Here is a 23,939-nt window from a genome sequence, read left to right on the forward strand (position 1 = left end):
GACCGTGGAGATGCAGGCGACTGTGACTGTGGCAGACAGCGGGAGGCTGGCTGGCTCCCATGCAGGGGGGGGGGGGGGTATTCGTGCGAGAGAGTGCAGCGGGTGGAGGGGTGGTGGAATAACTGCGCCCCCTCCCACTCATAGCGGTCTTCATCCCTTGGTCATTCTTTGGAGATGATAGCGGGAAACACCCCCGGTGGGGTTTCCTAGCGTTAGAAAAACATTACAGGGTGGGGTACTCCAGGGCTCACATCACACTGCTTATGCAATGATGGCCTTTATTTAAAAATTGCCGTTTTACGCGAGGGACGTAATTGCAAAATTTAACGTGTGCACGAAGGCGCAGTCAAAATTGCGTCGTGTAAAACGGTGAATTGCTAGAATTGAGATGACAAGATAGCCCCTGTTCTAATTTTGTTCGTGAATTCGCGCAATTCCACGCAATATTGAAATGCAGTTCTAACCTGCGCAATCACGTGTCCCGTATAAAAAATACTTCAAAACCCCTCTTTGCAGTCTATTACATAGAGAAAGAACAACCAACGATTGGGATTTTCACGATATTTTCCAAAATATACAAGATCTCAAGGCCACATTTTGGGAACGTGAGTCCATGGTGTAATCCAATGAACATGCAGCATAGAGTAAATTTTTCTTTTGACCGAGGGAGAATGATTTTCACTCGGGAAATTGTTTTTCCATCTCAAATCAAAAAAAGCAAGTGTGAATTTGTTCCGTTGAATCCGGTAATTTCCTAATGGCGACCGGTTTCCTATTGAGTTCACAAAATTTCAAGATGATAGTGTAACTTTCACACGACTAATTCGTCGCGAAAAATGACCTTTCCAGCGGGAATACGATCTACATCTACGATAACACTATCAGGACAGCGGGAGAAACTACAGCGTCCACGAAACATATACGGAGTCATAACCTGGAAGATAACCGACACAACATTACGTCGACGAATAAGCGCGAAACTCAAGCGTCACTTTTACCTTCAGTTACGTTTTGCATTAAAATTTCAAGACGAAGTACGGCGAAAACAGAGGTCAGTTAAGCATTAAAAAAAACACGACACTTCTACGCATCAATCTCCCCTAGCAAAAAAAGTAAAGTGGCGCGATTCGTCAAAAACTGCTTCGGGTGTACAAAAAGCGTGACACACATGTTAAACGAATTAGGCTGAGAGCCGCTAGAGAGACGGAGGCTGCGCGCTAGCCTTAGATTGTATGAGCAAATGATAATAGATATCTTTCAGAGCGACACGGAGAACATCATATTAGAACCCCGCTATTTTTTCCAGGTCCGAAAGAAACGATAAATTAAGAGAGATATTTTGCCGTGGGAAGAGGTATGGGAATTCATATAACCTACGAAGATGCAAACTTGATGGAGTGGAATTTCTAAATATTAAAATAAATACTGGCAATTTTCTACGATTGTGTATATTGAATTAACCGTGGCAAATTGCAAGCATAAATTTCACTGTGGGAATTCGTTATCCTCCCGAACAAAAAAGTCTGTAATAAATACTGGGTGGAACTTCGTTTGAGCATTTTATTTTTATTTTCAAACAGCTGGTGTCCAAACACCACCCACCACACGCCTAATGAATTTGACCCCATAAAACGTAGATGTAGATTCCAGTGTCGCAGCGAGAGGGGTTTTGGGGGGTAAAACCCACCCCAGAACTCAGAGAAATTTTTATGTTTAATCCATTTTACTTAATTGGATTGATATTACTTATAGAATAGAGTAAGGATTAATAAAATATCCCTCAGAAAGCCGTAAAACTCACCATTTTGAACCATTTATCTTAAAATTCCGCAATTTATTAATCTCACACCTAACGCTTATTAACATAAGGCTCATAACGCTTACAAATTTAAACTTTATTAACTTTGTACAACATAATGTACATAAATAAAACTTATCAGTACCCGGTATCAGTTGCACGTCAACCCCCCCAGCCTTAATTCCTAACTGCGCCCCCAGTAGATTCCCTCTTCATCTTGAAATCTTCCCTCGCGAAAAAAAAGACGCTCGTTTCCGCATCACCGGTCAGATGTAGTCCGCGCCCCATACCGGCGCAGTGGCAGGCGGATTCCGCAAAACGGGCAAACTCGGACGGCAGCGGGAGGGAGAGAAGAGGAGAAGCGGGGGGCGTCCTTATTCTAACGGACGGGGCTAATTGGATTGCCGACGCCTCGACCACGCGGGGATCCGCCGTGTTTTCACGGAGGCTTGGCCACTCTCCAACGCCTATGTTATTTTTTTTCCACGTCGAACGAGACCGATGGCTACGGTTAACGGGCGCCGATCGGAATGCCGGCAGGGAAGTTGCCGAAGATGTGTTTTTTTCCCCGCGTACCGATCTTCTTCTTTTTCTAATCGACGACCCCTGAATGGATGGAAGGCTCGCGTTCGTACGCTCACGATCGAGACCGAGACCTAATGAAAACACGAGAGACTTGAATGCATGCAAACTGCTCCGGGAATCGTTCTTCCGGTACAGGTTGTTTAGCAGGAGTGAGAACTTCTAATCACTGCGTCCAAGTGGACGAGGCTGCGTGTCTAATGGCGGCCTTTGGACGCCCAAAAGAGAGGTCAGTCTCGACGGATCGAACAAGATGGACGGCTAGAATCGTGCGTGAAGCTATTCGGGTAGAAAAAACATGTCTTATTGATAGAATCCGCGTGCGGGAGTAACGGTCATTTCATACAGCGAATCAACCCGAAGGTTGGCGTGGATAGGTGATGGTAAAGTTCATCCCAAACTAAGCCACAGGCGTGAGAATGTCACACATTCGGAATTTTTAGAATCTTTTCTTAAGGTGTCGATGCCGTTTCCACCATACTCAGGAAAAATCGATACCCGAAGATAATGTAAACCACATTAGGTACGCAATAAAAATCTTTATGATGACAATGGTCCATATAATTTTTAATATGCCAAAATTCTATTAGATTAAACCTTAAACAACTCTCCCCATTAATTCCTTAAATTACGAAGGTACCAATTAAATGCTTTGACTTTTACTTGAGGAAGGAAGGCATTTATGTCTTAAAATGAAACACAGAGGTAATAATCACTTAATTAAATAGCAATCGACCCGGGTTTTGCCAACTCAGAGCTATTTCAAGAGCATTAGTACAAAAATGGCACCGGCACCTATAAAAAGGCACTTAACTGCCGTAACTCGGGTTGATATTGATTTAAATCATGACTATTAGTTCTCTATTATATTATGAATATTTTATACAACTCCCACATAGCCTGAAATTATTTCTAATCCATGTTTATGTCTACTCGGATAACCTTCTCCTTTAAAGCTTACTCTTTCCGCCCCTGCCCGTTGAAGGAAATGATGCAGGTGGTTTCCTGACGCTTCCTGGGTATATATTAAAAATATCGAGCGTAAGTCGTCAGTATGGGTGATTAAAAATTATTCTCGGCTAATGTTTCGGAATTTAATGAATTTCATCTTCAGGGCTACAAAGAAAGAATCATACGGAGGTGCAGAACCTGCATCTCAAAGCTTATTTAACAAAATCGATACAATTTTAAGAGGGAATCAACCTTTATATATTTTTATATGGGTAACATAATTATAGGTACTTCATATTGAAATGAATGCTCCAACACTAATAGAAAGTGAAATAAATATCACTTAAAAAATAATAGCAATATGTTTTTTAAAGTTCCATTATTATATTTATACTTAAAAAGTATTTTTACTACTCATGGCTTGTGATAAAACAGAGGCTACGGCAATAGGTTACATTGCAGATATCCCGGATGTAAGTCTCACCCGTATCATTTTATAATTTTGTCAATTGTTTACGTTTCGTTTGCTATTTGTTATTTGTTTTCTTTGCTATTATGAGTCCTTTTCAATTGGCCTTGTGTCGTTTTTGGACTGCAAGAAATAAATAAATAACGACCTGCACGCGATATTTTTTAATGGATAACTAAATCAAGAGGTGGAGACGGAAGACACAGTGGGTATAGACGCTCAGAAGACCATGAGAGTGTGGGAGCACAGCGACGCCGCGGAGCATGCTGGGAAGGGAGGCGAGACCGCGGCTGCTCGCTAGGCGTGTGGGTGAGATCGGAGAAACGCGATATCCCGACTGAGGAGTCCGGCCACGGCAAGGAGATTGAAAACGAAGCCGAGGGCCGATTTCGCAACAGCCTTATCCGGTTTGATGCTTAACTCCGCGGCGACTACACGCACGGGATATTATGTCATCAATCTGAGGACCGGAGGAAACATCACGGGGGTGCATTAAATGATAAGGGCAAATTCGAATGCGAAAGCCGGTAGAACCGAGATATAAGAGGAAAACGTCACGAATGCCCCCAGAATCGGGGAAAAGGATGCTTTGGAGGAATTAATCCCAGCTGTTATCTAGCAACCGAGAAGCCTAAATGAACGAGCCTCGATGGAAGATAAGCATTTATTAGCGAACGAAGACCTACAGTGAATCCACCTACCGACTGTTATCACGGTGGGACATCTTCGCAAAAAAAATATTAAAAATATGCAACGTCGTAGTCTCAAGATTAGATGAAATTAAATATCAAGAACGGATGGAGTCACTAAGTGGAAAACAAATCCATAGTCAATTGAGCCATCTTAAAAGAGAACCACGTTGTTTTGAAATTCACATCTTGCAGAGTACCATGTCGGAGAGAATAAACACGATTATAAAAATAGTGAGAGAGGTTGGTTCTTTTTTTCCTTTTCGGCAGCTTCTAGTTCAATGCAGCTGCATGGATATTCATGCACTTAATAATTATGTATTTTTTGTATTTGGAGTCAACTGGCATGAAGCAAATGCATAATCGGTGAGAGCTCACCATCTGCTGGCATGTGCATGTTTCATTGCCTTCTTTTTCGATGATCACGAACACGTAGCGAATTTTTGATGGCCTAGGTTAGTGTCACGTACATTACAAAAGGCGATCCTCAAGTCGGCCTCCAAATGTGTTGTCGCCAACCACGCATTTTAAATGGGTTTACAAAAGTCGCCACTCGCGTCGCTGACGGACTAAATGATCCGAGTTTCGCGGGGACATAAAGTATGCTTAGGGATGTTGACCGAAATTTACATACATGACGATGAGATCTGTCAAATTCATAACTTTTCAATGCCGTTCCTCACCATTATAAACAAAATGTAAAATATTGGAAAAAATTGGATCACATTGCATTCATTACCGCCAGGGGCGGATCCAGGATTTCTTTCTGGGGGAGGGCACAAGCAAGGCCGTATCCAGGATTTTGTCCTGGGGGGGCACAAGGATACCTCGTAATACATAACGAACGCAATGATAATGGGACATTATTAACAATCTAGCATATTTCTTTAGGGTCTGAGTGGGGGGGGGTGCACGTGCTCCCTCCTAGATCCGCCTATGATTACCGCATCGCGAGCATTTATGAAAACCGATTAAAATGCGACCGAATTGGCTACAGAAATCATTTTCTATGGGATGGAATGGACCTCCTCTATGCAGTCCTCTCGGTTAGTATATAAGTAAGTATATATATAAGTAAGAAATATTCGCCGCTATAGCCTCCCTAAAAAAAACCTCCGCCGTGAACTCGCGACTCACTTCCTGCAAAACACCTTTGAGGTTCATGGCGGGGTTCTCTGTAGATGTAGCGCTTCCGAAAGTTATCATAATAAAACTCGGATGCAAACGCAAGAAACATTAATGCTCAACTTTGAAATCTGTAATTCAGGGGAGGATAAGAGAATCCGCACGATATGAAACCCTTTACGAGCTATCCATGAGAGACAAGTGGGGGGACGGTCGACAACACAGCAGCGAGCATCGAAGAGTCAAGGCGATAAGTCATTCCGCCGCGTTGCTTTGTTTCTCAGGTAAACAAACACAATAAAGGGATTACGGCGACCTTAATAAGTAGGAAATACTCGCGGCCATAGCCTCCCAGCATGACCCTCCGCCGTGTACTTGCGACAAAATGAAGGTCGCACGGAACAGACAAGACCTCCCGTGTGACTCAAGAGGATGGGTTGCAAGTATTTACTGTGATTAGTAAGAGCAATAAAATTAAATCCTTCTAGCTAATTTGTGAGCCTCTGCACCTTGAAACGTCAGGAAAGAGAGAGAGAGGGAGGTTACGTCTCGGCGAATGAGATAATCTAATCCTTGCGATCTCCACGAGCGACGTACAAAGCGGATAACGTGTGGAAGGAATGGAAGAGAGTGAAAAATCTCACCTTAGGAAAGAAGTCCCAAATTAATCCCCGAGGAGGAAATAAAACAATAGAACACGAGATGGATTGTGACAAGTAATTTCCTCATCCTAAATGATGGCATGGCATCCGGGAAAGCGTTCATTGAATAATGCTTCATTAGTTTAAAATATATTAAAGAGATTGATTTTATTTTATAGATTATGCATTTAAATTTACCCGTCAATGAGAATACGCCGCGTGGTTGCACAATCCAAATAATAAACTGCCCGCACAGGTCGTCATAAAATTTATTCTTGGTTAAGTAGTAGATATCATTCGATATGAAAAAGCAATCAATGCATGAAATGAAATCCATATTCATTTAAAAATTTTACAAGCAATTTTCATTTGAATTACGTAAGTATTTCGACGCCATTTGCAATCTAAAATTTTCTGAACAACAACCAAACTAGTGCGGTAAGATGAGTGCATTTCATATTGTTTATAAAATGACGTATACCTTATTTTTCCGCGGAATCTCCTCATGTTTACGTAAATAAGTATCACATTTTTACTACTTGACCCCGATGTTTTATCCGTGGATCATTCTTCAGCTGACCCAACAGGTTGGTCATTCTCCACTCTATTTACGACCCTTGAATCATGTACTTGGCTCATTCTCGACCACTACAAATATCCACCCCCATCTAAACGTGTGCGCGGCTCTAAAGGCCTTTTTACACGGGTCACGTACTTGCACAATCTGACGTAGGCGCAGTCAAAATTGCGCCGTGTAAAGCGAACAATAGCTAGAACACATGCGAGAATGCATAGACGTGAGATGGCAAAATAGCCCCTGTTCTAATTTCGTTCATACATTCGCGCAATTCCACGCCATTTTAGAAATTAATGCAGCTCTAACCTGCGCAATTCCGTGCCCCATGTAAAACGGCCTTAAAAGCCGCCGAATCTGTGTCGCACATAAGAAATCTTTTTTTAAAGTTATAGCTCAATAAATCAAGGCTATAAACTTTCGGTTGTCAAATGGACAATGCGCTTAAAAACCACAAAATCAATTACGACCGCGCTCGCAGGATAGATAAACTATAAATTCATTGGCACATTAAATACATGTACTCTTACCACGACTGAAGCCGTTTATCATGTTATGCAAACTCAATAAACCACGTTTTACGTCTAAATTTAGCGCTGAATTAAATATTGGGGCACTCAATTTCTCACCAAATCGAGACAAATTCAATTATTACCACTATTTTACAGTTCAAAACAATTGTGACGACGAAAAGTTCGCTTCGAGCTATTCCCAGCAGAAACAAATGATATGAAACATCACTATGCTCCGAAAAAATTCCGAACTAAGGACAATTATACGACGACGTCAGCAGCCACGCCGATGAGAAGACTCGGTATCAACGTCGCCGTAAATTTTGACAGATTTTGCGGCATGGCGTGGTGCGGCGGAGTACAACGACGTCAACCTCCATTCCGGCATAGGCGGATTTAGGGAGAGGGGGGAACGGGGACACGTGTCCCCCCTAGGCGCTTAAAATAATTGACAAGTTTTTAATACATTCATCATTACGTTCGTTTTATTTTGTGTCTTGCAGAGCCTCGATCATTCCATTTAATATTAATAACTTACCTATCGATTTAAAGAGAATATTTTATAGGGTAATTGTTGTATTTTGTTTTTAATCTCAAATATGAGAAGACCTGTCTGACACTTGCCCCCTCCCTCCTCATCGAGGAAAAATACTTGATCCACCCCTGCATCACGGTATTCAGATTTGCACCTCCCAACAACACACACAGTGTATAAAATATGAAATGAAAAACTCAATTGATTGCTCAATATCTCCCAACGCTCGTTCACCTTGCAAAAATGATTCACTGGTTTAGTGTACAGGTAGAACTGAGTTTCACCACAGGAACCAAAACCAGTTGCCTCCAGGGAGCCATAGTTAACAGTCACCCATTAATGGACAGCTGTTAACTATGGACCTTGAATTAACATCGTTACTATTAATGTTTTCATTCGGAGTCTTGCACTAAATCACAGATAATTGCCTTTTGATTCGTATCTTGGCTTGGTATAAAACAAGTGAACGTACTGGTATCAATGAAACTTTCATGAGGTTACACTTCGCGATTTCATTTTGGTGGAGAGAGACCTAATAGCCACCAATCGCACTTCCTATTCAATCTCCAAAGTACTAAAACTCTTTGAACTAAAGTAAGCCCTTACTTTTAATTACACATGCACAAGAACTTATCTAATACAACTGTATTACTATTACAAATACAAAAGCATTTATGGCAAAAGTGGCAAAAGGTTTTCCTTCTACATTCACCACAATGTGAGCCATTTTCCTAGATGATGTAGCCTGAGGAGTGCATTGACATTAGTTCATAGGCCATAGGGGGATGAGGAGATCCTTACTTTAGCACGGTAGAGGGGAAACGTGTTTTTCTTTATAAGTGGAATGGTCATATTAGTGCGATCATGCCCATATGAGTACAGCAAATTAAAATACATGCCATTTATAAAGAAATTTTCAAAGTTTTTAACGTAAAATTAGCGGTTTCAGGTGTGACTTTATGAAATGTAATTAACATAGTGTGAAATTTATTCAAGTATTTAAGTGGAATTACAAAGTTTTCTCACTTTCATTATCCTAAATAAAAGTTTTTCTTCTCTGCACTTAACACATTCAATGAGGGCCTGATTTTCATGAAAGTCGTCAGAATCAGCCAATAAAATATGTAAAAAAAATAGAGGGAGGTTTCTGCACCATAACTTCCGTTCAAATATGTACTGCCATTTACAAACGGCGCACACGGGTTGAAAGAGGTATGCTTGCTGAAGGCCATGCACACGGTCAGAAGACTTGGAAGTGGATATTAGTCATGTACGGAGGCGGAGAAAGGGCTCCCGGCCCGACCGACAGAGCACGTCAATTGATGTGCTACGCACTGAATGTGTTCATAAATTCTCAACCCTTCCCACAGCAACAAGGCTAAAAGTCTGCAATTTTAAGACAACTCAAGAGGCTATCTTTGGAGTTATCAGCTTTCCAAAACGATTAGCCACACTTGAAAATATGTATTTATCAAATAAATAATATTGTAGGGCATAGCAATAAATATCAACAGTAAAAGTTTTCTGTAATTGACTAAAGCCATCCACTAAACTACAGAAAAGGAAACTTTTACGAAACCACAAATGGCTCAATAGAAAGAGGTCTGAATACTATTTCGTCTAATAAGATCCATAATTGTACCGTTGTTAAACAAAAAGAGTGTACCATTAAGAAATATATTGCAATCATATACTTAGGTCAGAAATCAGAGGTAATGTAAATGTAACCACTACCTCATCTATGGAAAACCCATTAATCGTGTTATTGCTTTTTTATGCAAAAACTTATTAATTGCAAAAAATTGTAAATTTCATTTGGCAATAATGAAGCCCACATGAAGCCATGAAAAATTGGTATTACATCCACAATAGATGATTAATTTACACCAGATTTAGACAATCTAACTCGGGCACTGCAGAACCAAAATGAAATAACAACCCTAAATTCATCGGGATCAGCTTTCATGGTAAGGAAAACTAATGACGATACCATTTGGATGCTACCTATCTAAATGTTATTGCCATTGCTATATAAATGTTTCTCTAAGAGTCAGTCTAAAATCGCTCACTGGATGAATAGATATATTTACCCTAAAGACGAGGAAATATTAGGACATCAAAACGTTAAGTAATCAAGCCTCAACCAAATAGAGAAAAAAAGAATTAATAATATTTTAGCTTTTGCCATACATATTTGGGCATGATGTCTCACTGAGGAATAAATTTGTCACTATGGATGTAGTCTTCTTTATCATTGTACCTCCATCTAGTGAATGAAGATTATATTAAACCAAAAACTTTATCGTGACGACTTGTTATGGCAGAAAACATGCCTAAAATTAAATGAGGTAAACTGAAAATGTAAAGCAGCTAACGAAACAAAGACAATTCCAGCAGGCCATCAGAATCAGGAGATTTTGCAGAAGTTCACAGCACAAGGCAAGTGCTATCATCACGCAATGGCAGCCTTGACAACTGACAACAAACCGTGTTCATCTCCCCCTTTCCGCTCCCTGACTACAATTGTATGTGATATATTAAAATTCCGTGAGAGGACAACACCACCATTTTCTAAGTAATCATATGAGTATTTGACACAAAAAAGTTAATATATGTTCGCTAATTTTCCAAATAATTTAATAAATGACATTCTCATATTAACACTCAAAATATAGGTGCCAAGAGTAGCACTCAGCTTGATAGCACTGCAGAAAATAGTAGAGAAATATATTTGGTACTCACACTCATGGACTGCTCCAGGGTGTACAGCTCAGCCTGCGCTGCTTCCTTCTCCCGCGCCGTTCGCTCTCTGTTCTGCTTCTCCTGCTGCAGCTCCCTCTGGAGTTGCTGGAGTTCAGAGTCGAACCTGGCGAGAATTTAAAATAAAATGCATCACTAAATTTGATGACTAAATATTTCAATTTTGCCTACATTTTTATTTTTACCATACCCTGACTACCGATTATGGAAGGCTTACATGCAGTGTTCTTCAGTGACATCATGGCAATATTAGCACTGCCCGAACGCACTTTCCTTAACTTTTTTTAAAAGCGAAATATTACTCTGTGTGTTTTTTTTATTACTAGTAATTAGATACATTTTATTACAATTTTTTTATTTTGGTTATGCATGTACCTATATATTAGAAATTTTGAGGCAGCAAAATTGATACAAGTGTTACTTGACTATCAAGCCTTTTGTTAACCTGTGCCGGAACGGCGTTCCGATGCCTTGGCATCACTGGTGTTCTTCCAATAACTCTTTCCTGATCCATTTCTACAATGAATATATCTCTTTAGCTCCCTATACAGGCTACTACACTGCGTTGTATTGGCAAGCTCTGCTCTCTTCATCTCTTTCCTTGAACATCCAACACTTAGAGACGCGCTTGGAAACAGAAACAAATCAAATTGTATGGTTCAGTTTGATTCACAAGCAAATCAGTGTGCTTATTTCATAAAATTTTCAAATGATTTGATCTGCAATATTCTAATTTCAATCACAATGTTTATCATTAACCCTTTCATTGCTGTGAACGTACCCGTTACATTCGCATGGCAGGCTGCTGTGAACGTACCTTTTCTTCCTCCTTGCCATGCACTCAGCACTTACGCGGCATGTGAGGGGTAGGTTTTCAGAGATTGAACAGTGGCAAAAGGGTTAAAAAGTGGAATTTGCTCAAAAATAGGATGCTATTCAGTGGCATGACGCTTTTATCAAGGTGAATGAAATGATAAAAACCTAAATGATTGCAGTGTTAAATTTTGTTTTCGACCTAATTCATGGGAGAGTCAAGCTCTTCATATTTTCCAACCAAAATTTAAATATGAGATACATATTTATATCACCCAAAGTTTCATTATCCCTTAAGTTGTAGTGGAGGTGCTCAGAGATGATCACAAAAGCAATGCAATGAATTTGTGAAATAAAAGCCACCTCTCATGGGCCACTAACACTGGCGTTAATGGACCTTAAACACATGAAATGTGTAAGTGCCCACTTTTCATGGCATGAATTAATAGTGTTGTTCAGAGTGAAGGTGTGTTTTGGCATAAGACAATACGGCAAGGGTAGGCTGAGACAGATTACTCAACCAGAAATTTTGCACATGAACCACATATAACCAATAACCTGATGTGATATACAAAGTTCAAACTGCTGGAGATGGAGTTAGCAAAAAAAAACTGATATCAGAAGCAAAGGTTGTGGTATTCTACAGATGTGCCCATGACTAAGGCCAAAGATGAAATTCAAAGCTTAGTCTTGTTATCTACTCTACTTTATGACAATCTATTCAGCAGTATTGTATAAGAAAAGATAAACTAATTTCAAATATATTGAAGTAACTTTACGAAAAACTTAATTCTAATGATGTAGTTTAGAATAAATGTTTTGCTGTCTGCCTGCCTGTGCTTGCACCCCTTCCATCATCCAATCAACACTCTGCTAATGGAGATATGCATGACAATTCACGAGTCAAGTTGTTACATTGGCTGTTTTAATAAACCTTCTGCACTCAATGAATGGCTAGAACCAGTTCACTTATTTTGACTGTGAGATGTGTTGCAGGGGAGACCTTTTGTGAGCATCTGTGGCAGTGCCACAGTTTGTGTTCAAGGCTATCCTCATATCAAGGCAAAGGCTAAGGGTTGGAGGAGGAATAGCAGCCCCCCCCCAAATTTTTTTACTTTGTGGATTGCCTGCAAGACATCCCCTTTGAGACAACTAGTCGAGGGGCACTTATCCTCGGACTTTATTTTAACTCTTTAAGTAGTGGCCTGACACCGTGTCAACATGTTTCTCAGGATCAGATAATATTCACTACTACCACAGGTGCCCCAAAGTTTGAAAATATTCTGAAAATTTGGTTGGATTCAAGAAACAAATACCTCTAGAGACCAACCATAATATCTAAGGCCATTTTGGCAGAAACTAATGATGATTAAAATGCTCAACAAAATGCAAACAAAATTTATAGCTCATTCAAAAAAATTTACAGCTTTCCAATGCAAACCCAGATAGCACAAAGTAAGAGAGTTATTCATTTCTTATGGTTATCTAACAGAAAAAATTGATAAGCAGCCAATCGTAAGCCAAGGGATTTATACATGGCAGGGATATGATTTTAGGAAGAATAGGTAAGGAATACCGTCAAATATCCTCAGATTAACATAAGTTGCTTCTGTTGGAGCGCCAAAGGTGGCAGTAAATGGTACTACACATGCTACCCAGCTCAGTGCGACATGAATTTAAAGCCTACCAGTGAAATTCAGTGAGTCTATAGAAGAGCTGAACAACTGATAACAGATTTTCCCGTAAATAAAAAATTATCAACAGCAAGCAACTGCCTGGTGAATATGCAAAGCATAATACAGTAAAACCTCTTTACAACGTAATGAAGGGGACCAAAATTTGGGCAATTTGATGTATGGAGGTTCATTATAGAGAGGTTTTAGTGATAGGCACCATTTATTCATATCCTTCAGAAATGAAAGCTACTACTGTCTTTAAAACCATTAGTGTTTAAACAAACATGCATGCATTAGCGAACATATATTCATTAATTAATTATAACAGAAAGCGAGTGCTATCGCGTGATTTATATCATGATTCGAGAGAGAACAATGTGAGCTCTCTTAAATCAACAGTCACTTAAAATTATTTGGATAGTTGGATAACTTTTTTCTTATTTACAGTTAGGTATGCTCTCATATTGAAAAAAATGGCCTTAACTAATCGTTAATGTGAAAATTACAGCATATTAAAGGTGTGTAAGTATAAAAATAAGCGTGAAACATTTATAGCTGAAAATGTCATTCCCTGTACGTCATCACGGCTGCATTGATGATCTCTAGTTGTCTCGCTACAATTTACGGAGGTAGTTTGGCCATCTTGGGGGTGTCTCCTTGGTATGGTAAGTGGAGGTTTTATGAGATAAAGAGGTTCACTACACAGAGGTTTGCCTATAAATTTACATGTAAATCAGACGGGACCGTAGGGGTGGTATGAAGTATGGAGATTTATGATGTAAAGAGGTTCACTACATAGAGGTTTTACTGTACATGTACTTGGAGACTTTCAATTCACTTCACTTCCTTTTTAATAGATGCTACTGATAATCCAAAGCCATTATCAATGTCTACCTGATGCACTTAACAAAGTCACATAGTAATATGAAATGACAGGGATTCAGCATTTTCTCATGATAAATATCAAATTCGCTGGTGGGATATGAAGAAAAAGATCTCAAGCAGGCAAGGCCTATTTTTTTCAAAATACAATGACTAATGGATTTTTAAGCTAATCTCTCTATACTTATTTTATATAGAATTTGTACATATTATGGTCATAAGAAGATAATGATTAAAGGAAATTTTGATGGCATGAACATCAAAAAGATATGCCTACATGAGAAGATTAGCTGATAGCAGAATTGGTAGGAGAGAGCCAATCAAATGATAGCTCACTGTAATGATTAAAAATTAAAGAATTGGGTCTATCTAAGAAGTATAATTGTTGTGATGTGCTTTTTAAATAAAAAATAATTCCTGTTTTACAGCAAAAACTGAGTAACTTAGTAGCAGGACAAATTGGAATAATTTAAATAAGTTTTTAAAAATGTTATTCCTTTAATTTTCTGGATAAATACTTGCCGTGCATGAAAGCTTTCAATTCTCAGATTATTTTAAGGTAAATTCAGGGTAAATTTAATGAAAAAAGGGGCACTTGGCAATAGGCCACCCTGTCTGCATGTGTTTATCAGACTTGAACATCACCTTTGGCCACAGATCCAAACACAAATACACCAGACCATGCAGTAAATATGCATGCTAGTATTCATAATGATGCCTCAAGAAGCAAAATGTGTCAGGAATAATTAAAATATTTGAAACAGACTAATGGAGCTAGTCAATAACTAACATAAGTCCATAGTTACTACACTACTACAGAGTGAAGCCGAGTGTATCAATGGTAAGTATGCAAGTTGAATTAATTATACTGGGCATCATGTAACACAGAAAATAAAATGAGTTCACTAATTATGTAAAAGTATCACAAAAAAAATTCAGGCAGGGCAAAGTGCACTAAACTGAGCTATTAAAGATATCGATTTGGACTCTTACAGACCAAGTACTGACAGCAAAATAAATTACTTAAGGGTAAGACAACATAACTAACTCACCCATCTCCAACATGTGACAATTTAATTCTACTTTTCTACTTTACAGACATAAGACCAAGACTTAAGACCTCATCTAAAAAACAAGAATTGAAACCACTCCTCAAAGGAAGTCCACAGCACCTAATATGAAGCACACGGCTCCTCTATTCATCATTTGCTCTATACAAACAAAAATAAGAGCAATCCTGAATATTAAAATAATACTCACTTCCGTTGTTTCTTTTCTAGAAGGACATTCCGGGAATTCTGTTCTTCCAGGAGCAGCCGCAAGTCGTTCACTTCTCCAGTCAGCTTCTGTGATTTTCTTTTCCACTGCCCGACAACCTGCCGTTGTTCCTCCACTTCTTCATAAGCATCAGTGAGCTGGAATAAGAAAATGCATATGCATTTGTCACTTCTCTACACTCCCAAAAGATGCAAGTTTCTCTGGCTGCATATAGGTAAGTATCAGCAGCAGATTAAGGCTGCTAAGGTTTTGGGGTGAAGGAAGGGGTAGTTCATTACTTTCTGCAATGCATTGGTGCTATGCAATTACTCCCTGTGATAATATGTCTGAGGTCTGATATACATACACAAGCACCTTCTAGATTTTTATATATAATCTGTTAAGCTGGTGAAATAAATACTTACACTGGAGAGCCAACGTATACTTTCAATTTTTCCTGAAATTAAGAGGCTGGCTGGTGATAGTTAATTATGCCAGTGCCTCAGTCCCAAAATAAGAGATACTTATCCTAGTAATGATTGCGCTAAGAATCAACTAAAGAAAAATATGTTGAATGAGCAACTCATTAGGAAAGGAAAGTAATAAGAAAAAAAAGTAGTCATGATAACCTGGTGGTATGAATAACAGGAAACCCAACTGATTTTGTAGTGAACTAGGTGAGAAAGCTGAAAACTAGTCAGAAAAGTTAAGGAGATAAAGTAAATACACTGCCAAGGGAAATCATCATTGAAACTGCAGAGACATAAGGTGTAACAAATAAGTAACAATGAAGGGCTGGAATATGAGGGAAATATGTTGGCCAAAGGGAGAGAGCTGCAAAACTGAAACTCTACACAAGTTGAGGGATGTACGTGCACCTCATGAAATAACATCAAGAATATCAAGATCAAGAAGACAATAAAATTAAAGACAAGTAAGCTAGATGGTGAGACATTAGTAGAACAGGAAGATATTCCATCACATAAGATATGACAAAAAGAGCCAAGCGGAAACGAAAGTATGATACATGAAGGTGCACAAAGAGGTAAGATTGCCTTATGACTCCTTGATATTGTCAAAGAATTTCCATTAATTTCCGAGACATTTCATTAGTGTTTCCATATGAGCCCATAATACATGAATTGAAATGAGCCAATAAATCAAGCTGAATGAAGAACTGGGCGTCATCAGCTATGCTGAGGGGGACGCATGCCAGGGAGTCTGGGGGGAAATAAGAAAAAATACTTCTCAAAACAATATTTTCACACATATAGGAGGTGAAATTAGGTTTAAATATCTTTTACTAATTTGGGAAAATTTTTATTCAAGTTAACAAGTGTATGAAAACAGCTTGAAACATGGGATGTAAAAATTTACCCCAAATATAGGGTGGGATGTCCCCTCCATATCTCCCTGGCGATGATAGCCATAAATCAAAATATATCAACGTAGCCATAATAAAAGCTATCAAAATGAGAGAGAGTCCATTGTCACAGCATCAAATTTTGCAAAGGTGAGATCTATCACCTTCCACATTTATTAAAGCTGACAGCAGATTTCGACTTGTAAGGAGTTGAAAAAATAAATTCAAAAGAAAAAATAACCAGTAATTTGGTTGAGACTGAACCAAATATGGAATTGAAAACAATTGGATGACTTAGACAACAACAACAACAATTAGATGAGTAAAAAGTAAATGAATATTAGTCTCAATAGTGCCAATTAAATTTATTTTACTTCTTTAACTTTTAGATGCAGAAGGTGCCCATATATTGGACCCGTGTTCTAATCCCACGTAAAATATTTGTTTATTATATTTTTTAGTTAGGTTCACTTTTATATTGGAGATTGTATACATTTTTGTCACTCTTGAGGTAATAGTATTTCTTCCTAAGTATTAAGTGTTGAATAAAAACAAAAGAATTTGTCTCTTCATCAAAGTGCCTGGGGAGTTCTTGAATCTGGCTTGAGCTTATGGGGAGTAAGAACGGAAATTGCGGTGAGAGTATAGGGGTTTGTACCCAGGAGCTAATGAAAAACTTATGTAAATGACAGCTGTAAATCGTTAAGTATAAGATAACTTATAGAGCAATTGGATACCAACAGAGCCATCGCATTACCAATATGCAAAAAAATGCACACTTGAGTGATTTACAAGTACATTCCTGAGTCATTTTATTCAATGACACTCACCTTCTTCTCCAGCTGTTTCTTCAGTCCCACTAATTGCTCCAGGTCATCCTCGTGCTGTTGTTGAAGGCGTCGCTTGGCAAACTCAAGCTCCCTGGCTGCTCGCTCGTACCTCTGCTTGTAAATCAATGCAGCCCCTGAATCGCAGTCATCCACATCCTCATCATCATCTCCCATTCCTCTACCTCCACCACCCACATCTCCGTTCATCCCAGCGGCCCTCGAGAAGAGTAGCTCCATCTCCAAGCGCTCTGACGACTGCTGGAGCACTTTATTCCTCCCCTGAAAGGTCATTGCTTATATTAAAGTCATGCATTCTATTTATCCAGGAAAGACGTTTGACTGAATTCACCCGATAGGCAGTGCAGTATAATTGTTTCCATTTTCCCATTTACTGTCAGGCCATTTTGAGTGGAATATTCGAAGATTGCCAAAACCGTCTCGTAAGATTTCAGACTTTTCATTAATTATTTTAATGGGTTATACTTAGTATGAAATTTTTTCCCAAAAATGAAGACATGCTTGGAGCTTAAAATTATGGAAAAATAATGGGATTTGGATGTAAATATTTTTAAAAGTGCAACATTTAGTAATTTAATAATTCTTAGTGAAAAAATTTGGGCTGATAAATCAGCCCGCAACATTTTTAATACTATTTCAAAAAAAAGTTCACAGATGGAAAACCCTGAGAATGCACAAAAATTTTGCCATACACAATAATTAGTAAAGTATTATAAAATATAGTCAGTAATTAGCATACTAGCCTACAGTATATTGTGAAATAAGTTAAATAAATTTAAATAAAGTATTAAGCCGAGCTGACATTATTGCTCTTTTAGTTCCATTACATAAATATTTATTTTATAGATAATTATGAATAATTGCCCTCTGCATATAGGAGGTAAACGGTAAATAAGTCCACTCAAGGTTGGATGCACTTATTTGGATTTAGACATATTTTTCAAGCACAAGATCACTTAATGAACTATGGCCCACTATGAAAGTTACAAATGGAAAAATTCCAATAATTTTATATTATTGAAAAAATAATAATCTAATACACCACAATAAGGAACATAGCAGTTTCTTGCTTTTTTTAAATTTCATCAGCATAGCTTTATTAATATACTACATTTGTTGATGCGTAGTTTTCCGCGGCGTTGTCTAGATGATGTCTCCATGTTCCTGGGTTTCACCGCGTGGCTTTTCTTTGTGACGACAGTTTCGCCGGTATTCCAACCGGCGTCTTCAGGTCGATGTCGGGATTCAATTTTTGGTGACTTTAATAGTTCATAGCCAATTTTTTAATAAAGGAGGCTATCGAAATATTCAAGACACCGGAAAACATGAATAGATAAGACGGCTACCCCCTCTCCACAGCTCGTGGAAGAGGGTCATACGAGAGAAAAGAAGGTGGACCAATCAGCATCCAGCAAGAAAAAATTGGCGCCAAAAATGAACTATAAAAGTCACCAAAAATTGAATCCCGACATCGACCTGAAGACGCCGGTTGGAATACTGGCGAAACTGTCGTCACAAAGAAAATACACGCGGTGAAACCCAGGAACATGGAGACATCATACTACATTTGTATCAGTATCAGTGACAAGAAATTACACCGATCATTAAAAATTGCATCATATACCATCAATTTTACACTATCTAAACTTGATAATTTTTAATTTCCCCGTTTATATAAATGTATAATGATTTCAATTTTGCAACACATGTTGTGCCTGAGTAAATGAATAAACATACTTAAATTTATCCTCCACTCACCTGTGACTCTTGTAATTCCTTCTCTAAACGGATTCGCTCGGCAGCCTCAGCCTCTAATCTCTCAGCAGCCAACGTGGATGTTGAGTGCTCTTCCGCAAGATCAGCAGTCATTTCAGTCAGCTAGATTCAGAATAAAGTAATTTAATTAGCAAAAAATAACATGGAAGCATCAAAAATTGCAAAATTATATACCAGTTAACTGGAAAAAGCAACGGAAGAGAATGAAATTCAGTTTGAAATGACTATTACTCATTGCATGAAATTTTTAAAACTTTCAAAAAATTAAGCCAAAATACATTTGGAATACTTAAAAAAAATAAAAAAGTCATGGATTTAGATGTTTGCAGAAATTAATACATTTCAGTCGCAAGAAAACAAAAAAAATCATTCCAAAATAATAGTAAAAACTTATCTGTATGAATCAGAGGAGGAATAAAAAAAACATCTCGTATCCAGCATTAACATGGGTGAGGAATTTATTTACAGGGAATGAATATTACAGAATGTCTACTCTAATCTACTGATAACATCCGTGTATTAGACAGACCTAAACAGTTAGGTGTTGTTCAAGCAAAAGGTTCACAAAGAAAACTTCACGTAGTATCAGTCAACCATGACTTGAATGATGCGACGAAACGTCATGTTAACTTCAAATTCAACACGATAAAACTGCCACTGGAAGCATTTGAATGCAGAGGCTATTAGAATATAGCATGGCTTGAAAAATATCGTCGAAATGCGGCTGTAAGTGGACCACATGTGGATTAATTTGAAGTGACGTGCTTGTTCGGAGTGAGTTCTGGTGGGGATATTAGGGGGACGAACAAAGGAACAAGGGTTAATCGGTGTTCTTCATTGTTCACCGTTTTGAGTAAGTGTTCACTCGACTGGCGAAAGACACCGGTAAATTATCCATAGCCGTGCATTTCACTCAAGCCAAACCGGAGACAATCACGAGGGAGGAAAAAAAGAAAAATGATTCCATTTCACTTGCGAGCGCGAATTGCAGCAAGTCGCCTGCAGAGCAATCAATACTCTCGCGAAAAAAGATAAGCCACGTGCTTCCCCAAATCGCAGCACACCTGGAGATCGCGGAGTTAATTCTTGATGCACAGGTGAACAAGAAGGGAGAAAAGCAAAATTTGAATAATAGAGAGAAAAGAAACATCACTATATCTTGTTTCGATTCCTGTGAGACGAAGTGGATTAGCGTTCTCACGACGCTCCGCTCCTTTCCTCACTAAAATGCTGTACATTGATCTTTATTCTTATCGCCAAGATATAGCACATGAATATATAGAATATAGCACATTGCGCTAAATATCAAGGAAAAATTATACGAAAAATTTACTTCGTTATCACCATTTAAACTTGTATCTGCATCCCATTACTTAAAAAAGCATCCTAAACGAAATCCACGAGGAGGTGACCAAAGTAAGATGCGTTTTTTCATATACCTTTATTTTTCTATCACATTGATCAAATTAATAAAAACAAAGCATGCTTTTATGACGTCAGAATCACGTCGTTTTTGGACTATTTTACGATGAATTTTGAGTAAATTATTTCTTCATTTCGTGAGATAAAAACTATTAGCGCCCGGTTTCATATCACTTAGTTCAAATTTTATCGATTATGACAGCCGAAGTTGTCGATTTCTAAATTCTAAGACAGTTTTGTTTTGTTTTTGACAAAGTTTGTTGAAAAGTTTGACTCACTGTTATTGTTCTGAACTTATATTCCCGTAAATGTCTCCCTAGAGATAAGAGATCATCATTATCAGCATCATGATAGGATTATTGGTAACAGGCCTTAATAAAAAGGCCCTGAACGTTACGAGTTCACGCGTTTAGAAATGTTCAGCGGAATAAAATACTCAACCTTTAAGCTGAAATCCGTCGAATACAACGCCGGGAGATTAGCGTGGCAGGTAGCCTTGCACTGTCAGTGCGTGAACGGACCACGAGCCGATAAATTCGCCGCGTCTTACAACAATTTAGAATAATTATGATGTGGATTAGATAAAAATAAGCACCAATATCTCCCCTCTCACGACCCTCCCAAACCCAAACCCTGAAAAATCGCCCAAAACTGCACTCGAAAATCTCATTAGGAAAGAGAGATAAAAAGCGAGGTTAAAAAAATAAAGAAAGAAATTTTTGTAAAATTAAAGCTGATTAGATCGAGAGTTGCACTGCAATGTCCTCTCCACGCCTCATCAAACCCGTCTCACAAAACAAGAGCGCACAACATTACACTCCGGGACCTCGTGTATAATGTTGGTGAGGATGCTACTGGGAGTTCTTTCCACCGTGACGGGTACACAGGGGTCCAGGGGGACAATCATCCTCACTGCTTCCGCCGCTCCGTCCTCCACCTCCTCCTCTCCCTCCAACGGAAGCTCCTCCACCAGCTCCTCCTCCTCCACGTCCTCCAGCTCCGTGATGGACAGGGGGTCCTCGGAGGAGGCCATCGAGGTGCGCGACATGGATCGCATGCTGCGACACTCGGACCCGTAGCGCAAGTGGGTCTTAATGGCGATGTTGGCAGCACTGCGAGACCTCCCCAGCGACCCCTCGGCTCCGCTGCCCTCCGCCGGATCCGCCCGCCCCAACCGCTTCCACTCGTCCATCACGTGGTCCGTCCTCTTGAGGAAGTCGGAGATCTTGTTGGAGAGCGCCGAGGACACCGTCTCGGCCATGCGGTGCGAGGGAGTGGGCCTCACCGCCTGGCGGATGGGGATCGAGCCCCGACCGGGAGCGGGGCTGGTCCGCCCGAGCAGGAAGGTCATGGCGGCGTCGAAGACGACGGGTTCGTCCCGGGCGACGCCCGCCACCTCGCCGGCCCTGGCGCCCGCCTGCGGGAACACCCTCCTGGGGAAGGACTCGGTGGAGGAGGAGTGAGACAAGGGAGCCGGAGGAGGGAAGGGAGAGTAGCCCCTGGAAGGGTAACCGGTGTCCCCGAAGTAGGATGAGGATGGGGTAACGGAGCGGGACCTATCGGAGTACGGCGGCGGTGTGGAGTATCGCCCTTCCGGACTGGGGGAAGCCCAGCGGCCGCCGGCGGACGGAGCCCTCGGTGGGTAGCGCTGCGGGGTGCGGGCCCGGGAGTACGTTGAGGGCCCGTTCTGCATTTGGGTGCTGGACAGCGATGGTGGGGCCATCCTGGGCAGGGAGGACCGCCTCGGGGAAGTCCCCGGCAAGTTTGCAATGGTAGCTGATCTCTTGGTGTAAGGCCGCGGGGGCCTCCGGGTTAGGCCCGCCATTTGGTCGATAGGAGGAAGCATTTTCGCTTATTTATGATCTACACTCCGCGAAGAAAGAGATCCAATTTATTCTTCAGGATGAGTGAACACTCAGAGATTTCATGGTTGATTCAGAACTTGACCTTTTCATTGCGATGAGAAAATTAAACCCACAGAGCTCGGCACAAAATAAATAATTTCTAAATAAACAAACGTTTATTGAAAACACACAAGAATACTAAGTAAAGCGGAGTGAGAAATCACTGAAATTTCAAAGCAACACGATATTTCACTCGAACTAAAACACGTCAAGATTGGATCGACGATTTAAAGTAGGCTACACGTCGAATTAAAATGATGGATTTTTTCACTCAAATTCAAACACACGTTAAGAAGAGGATCACTTCTTTAGTGAATTAAATTATCACAAATAAAGCACTTTTTTCAGAGAGATGATCTCTTAAATCCGTGTGCCACAGCCGAATCGGAGAGAAGAGAGTTTATTTCCCGAAGGTGGGGAGCCACTAATCCGTGTCTCCCGGCCGCGCCTCGAGGGGACGCCGGGAGCATCAGCTCGCGCCGTCCGGACCAGGGCGCCGGTTGGACCGCCGGCGACGACCGTTGGCTCCTCTCCGGCCTCCGGTGAGGCTGTGAAGCGGGGGCGGAGGCGAGACGAGTGCCTCCCCCGCGCCAAGCCATTCAGCAGGCCGCCGCCGCCTCCGGGGGTTGGGGGACCGCCTCCCCTACACACGTCGCTCGCCGACACATTTCCAAACAACGGTCCCCGCTCTAGCGGAGCAGAGGGAGGAGGAGGAACAGGAGGGGGAAAACCACCCCTCTCTTCTCTCAAAGCGTCTCCAAATCATCCCCTCCTCACACGGAACCCCTTGTTCCAGCGAGCACTGAATTCCTTCACTCATCAATTAAAGATCGCGCAAAAAAAGCTAGTCCAGAATAGGTGAAGGCACAAATATTCATCGACACACTGCCCCGCAAGACGCCTAAACAGGTGAGCGGCGGGGGGTGTTAGGATACCAGCCATTAACAAATAAAAAGGAAAAGCTCTGACGAAGTTCCGCCTTGCATTAATTTAGGATCTTTATTGTTCGGGAGAAAAACGAATCCCCAAACCTATCCGTTCGCAATTATCTCTCTTAATTTATCTTTTCTGGCCAACCTGGAAATATAGTGGAGTTCTAATATGATGTTCTCCGTGTCGGTTTTAAATCCCTACATTAACCGAGAATCCAGTTTCTCTCAACGATGAAATCCTAGCGTATCGTGCATTCTCCAGCCCTGGAAAATTCCATCAATTATTTATTTCCGCATATGCAGAAAACAACTCACAATGATCTATGATTTGATGCTGTGGAAACAAACAAATAAAACAACATTCAGCGCAGAGGATGAGCCCCGAGTCGGAGCTTGAAATGTTGGCCATTATGGAATCCCGAGAAGAGTT

The 23,939-nt window shown here is 40.2% G+C and overlaps 1 protein-coding gene across 10 annotated transcripts in view; it reads right to left on the reverse strand.

The window, feature by feature from the left end:
* The window catches only part of LOC124155500 (unconventional myosin-XVIIIa), a 730,850-nt gene that overhangs the window by 110,544 nt on the left and 596,367 nt on the right, over window positions 1–23,939 (reverse strand). For 7 of the 10 annotated variants that reach the window (XM_046529364.1, XM_046529362.1, XM_046529363.1 and 4 more), the window contains 4 exons: window positions 19,234–19,353; window positions 17,458–17,736; window positions 15,268–15,422; window positions 10,619–10,742 (listed from right to left, as the gene is read on the reverse strand). In XM_046529364.1, coding sequence (XP_046385320.1) covers window positions 10,619–10,742; window positions 15,268–15,422; window positions 17,458–17,736; window positions 19,234–19,353 — 678 coding nt within the window. The other 3 variants (XM_046529367.1, XM_046529368.1, XM_046529369.1) reach the window with 3 other exon arrangements.

This window comes from Ischnura elegans, chromosome 3 (assembly GCF_921293095.1).
Source record: "Ischnura elegans chromosome 3, ioIscEleg1.1, whole genome shotgun sequence".
Lineage (NCBI taxonomy): Eukaryota > Metazoa > Arthropoda > Insecta > Odonata > Coenagrionidae > Ischnura > Ischnura elegans.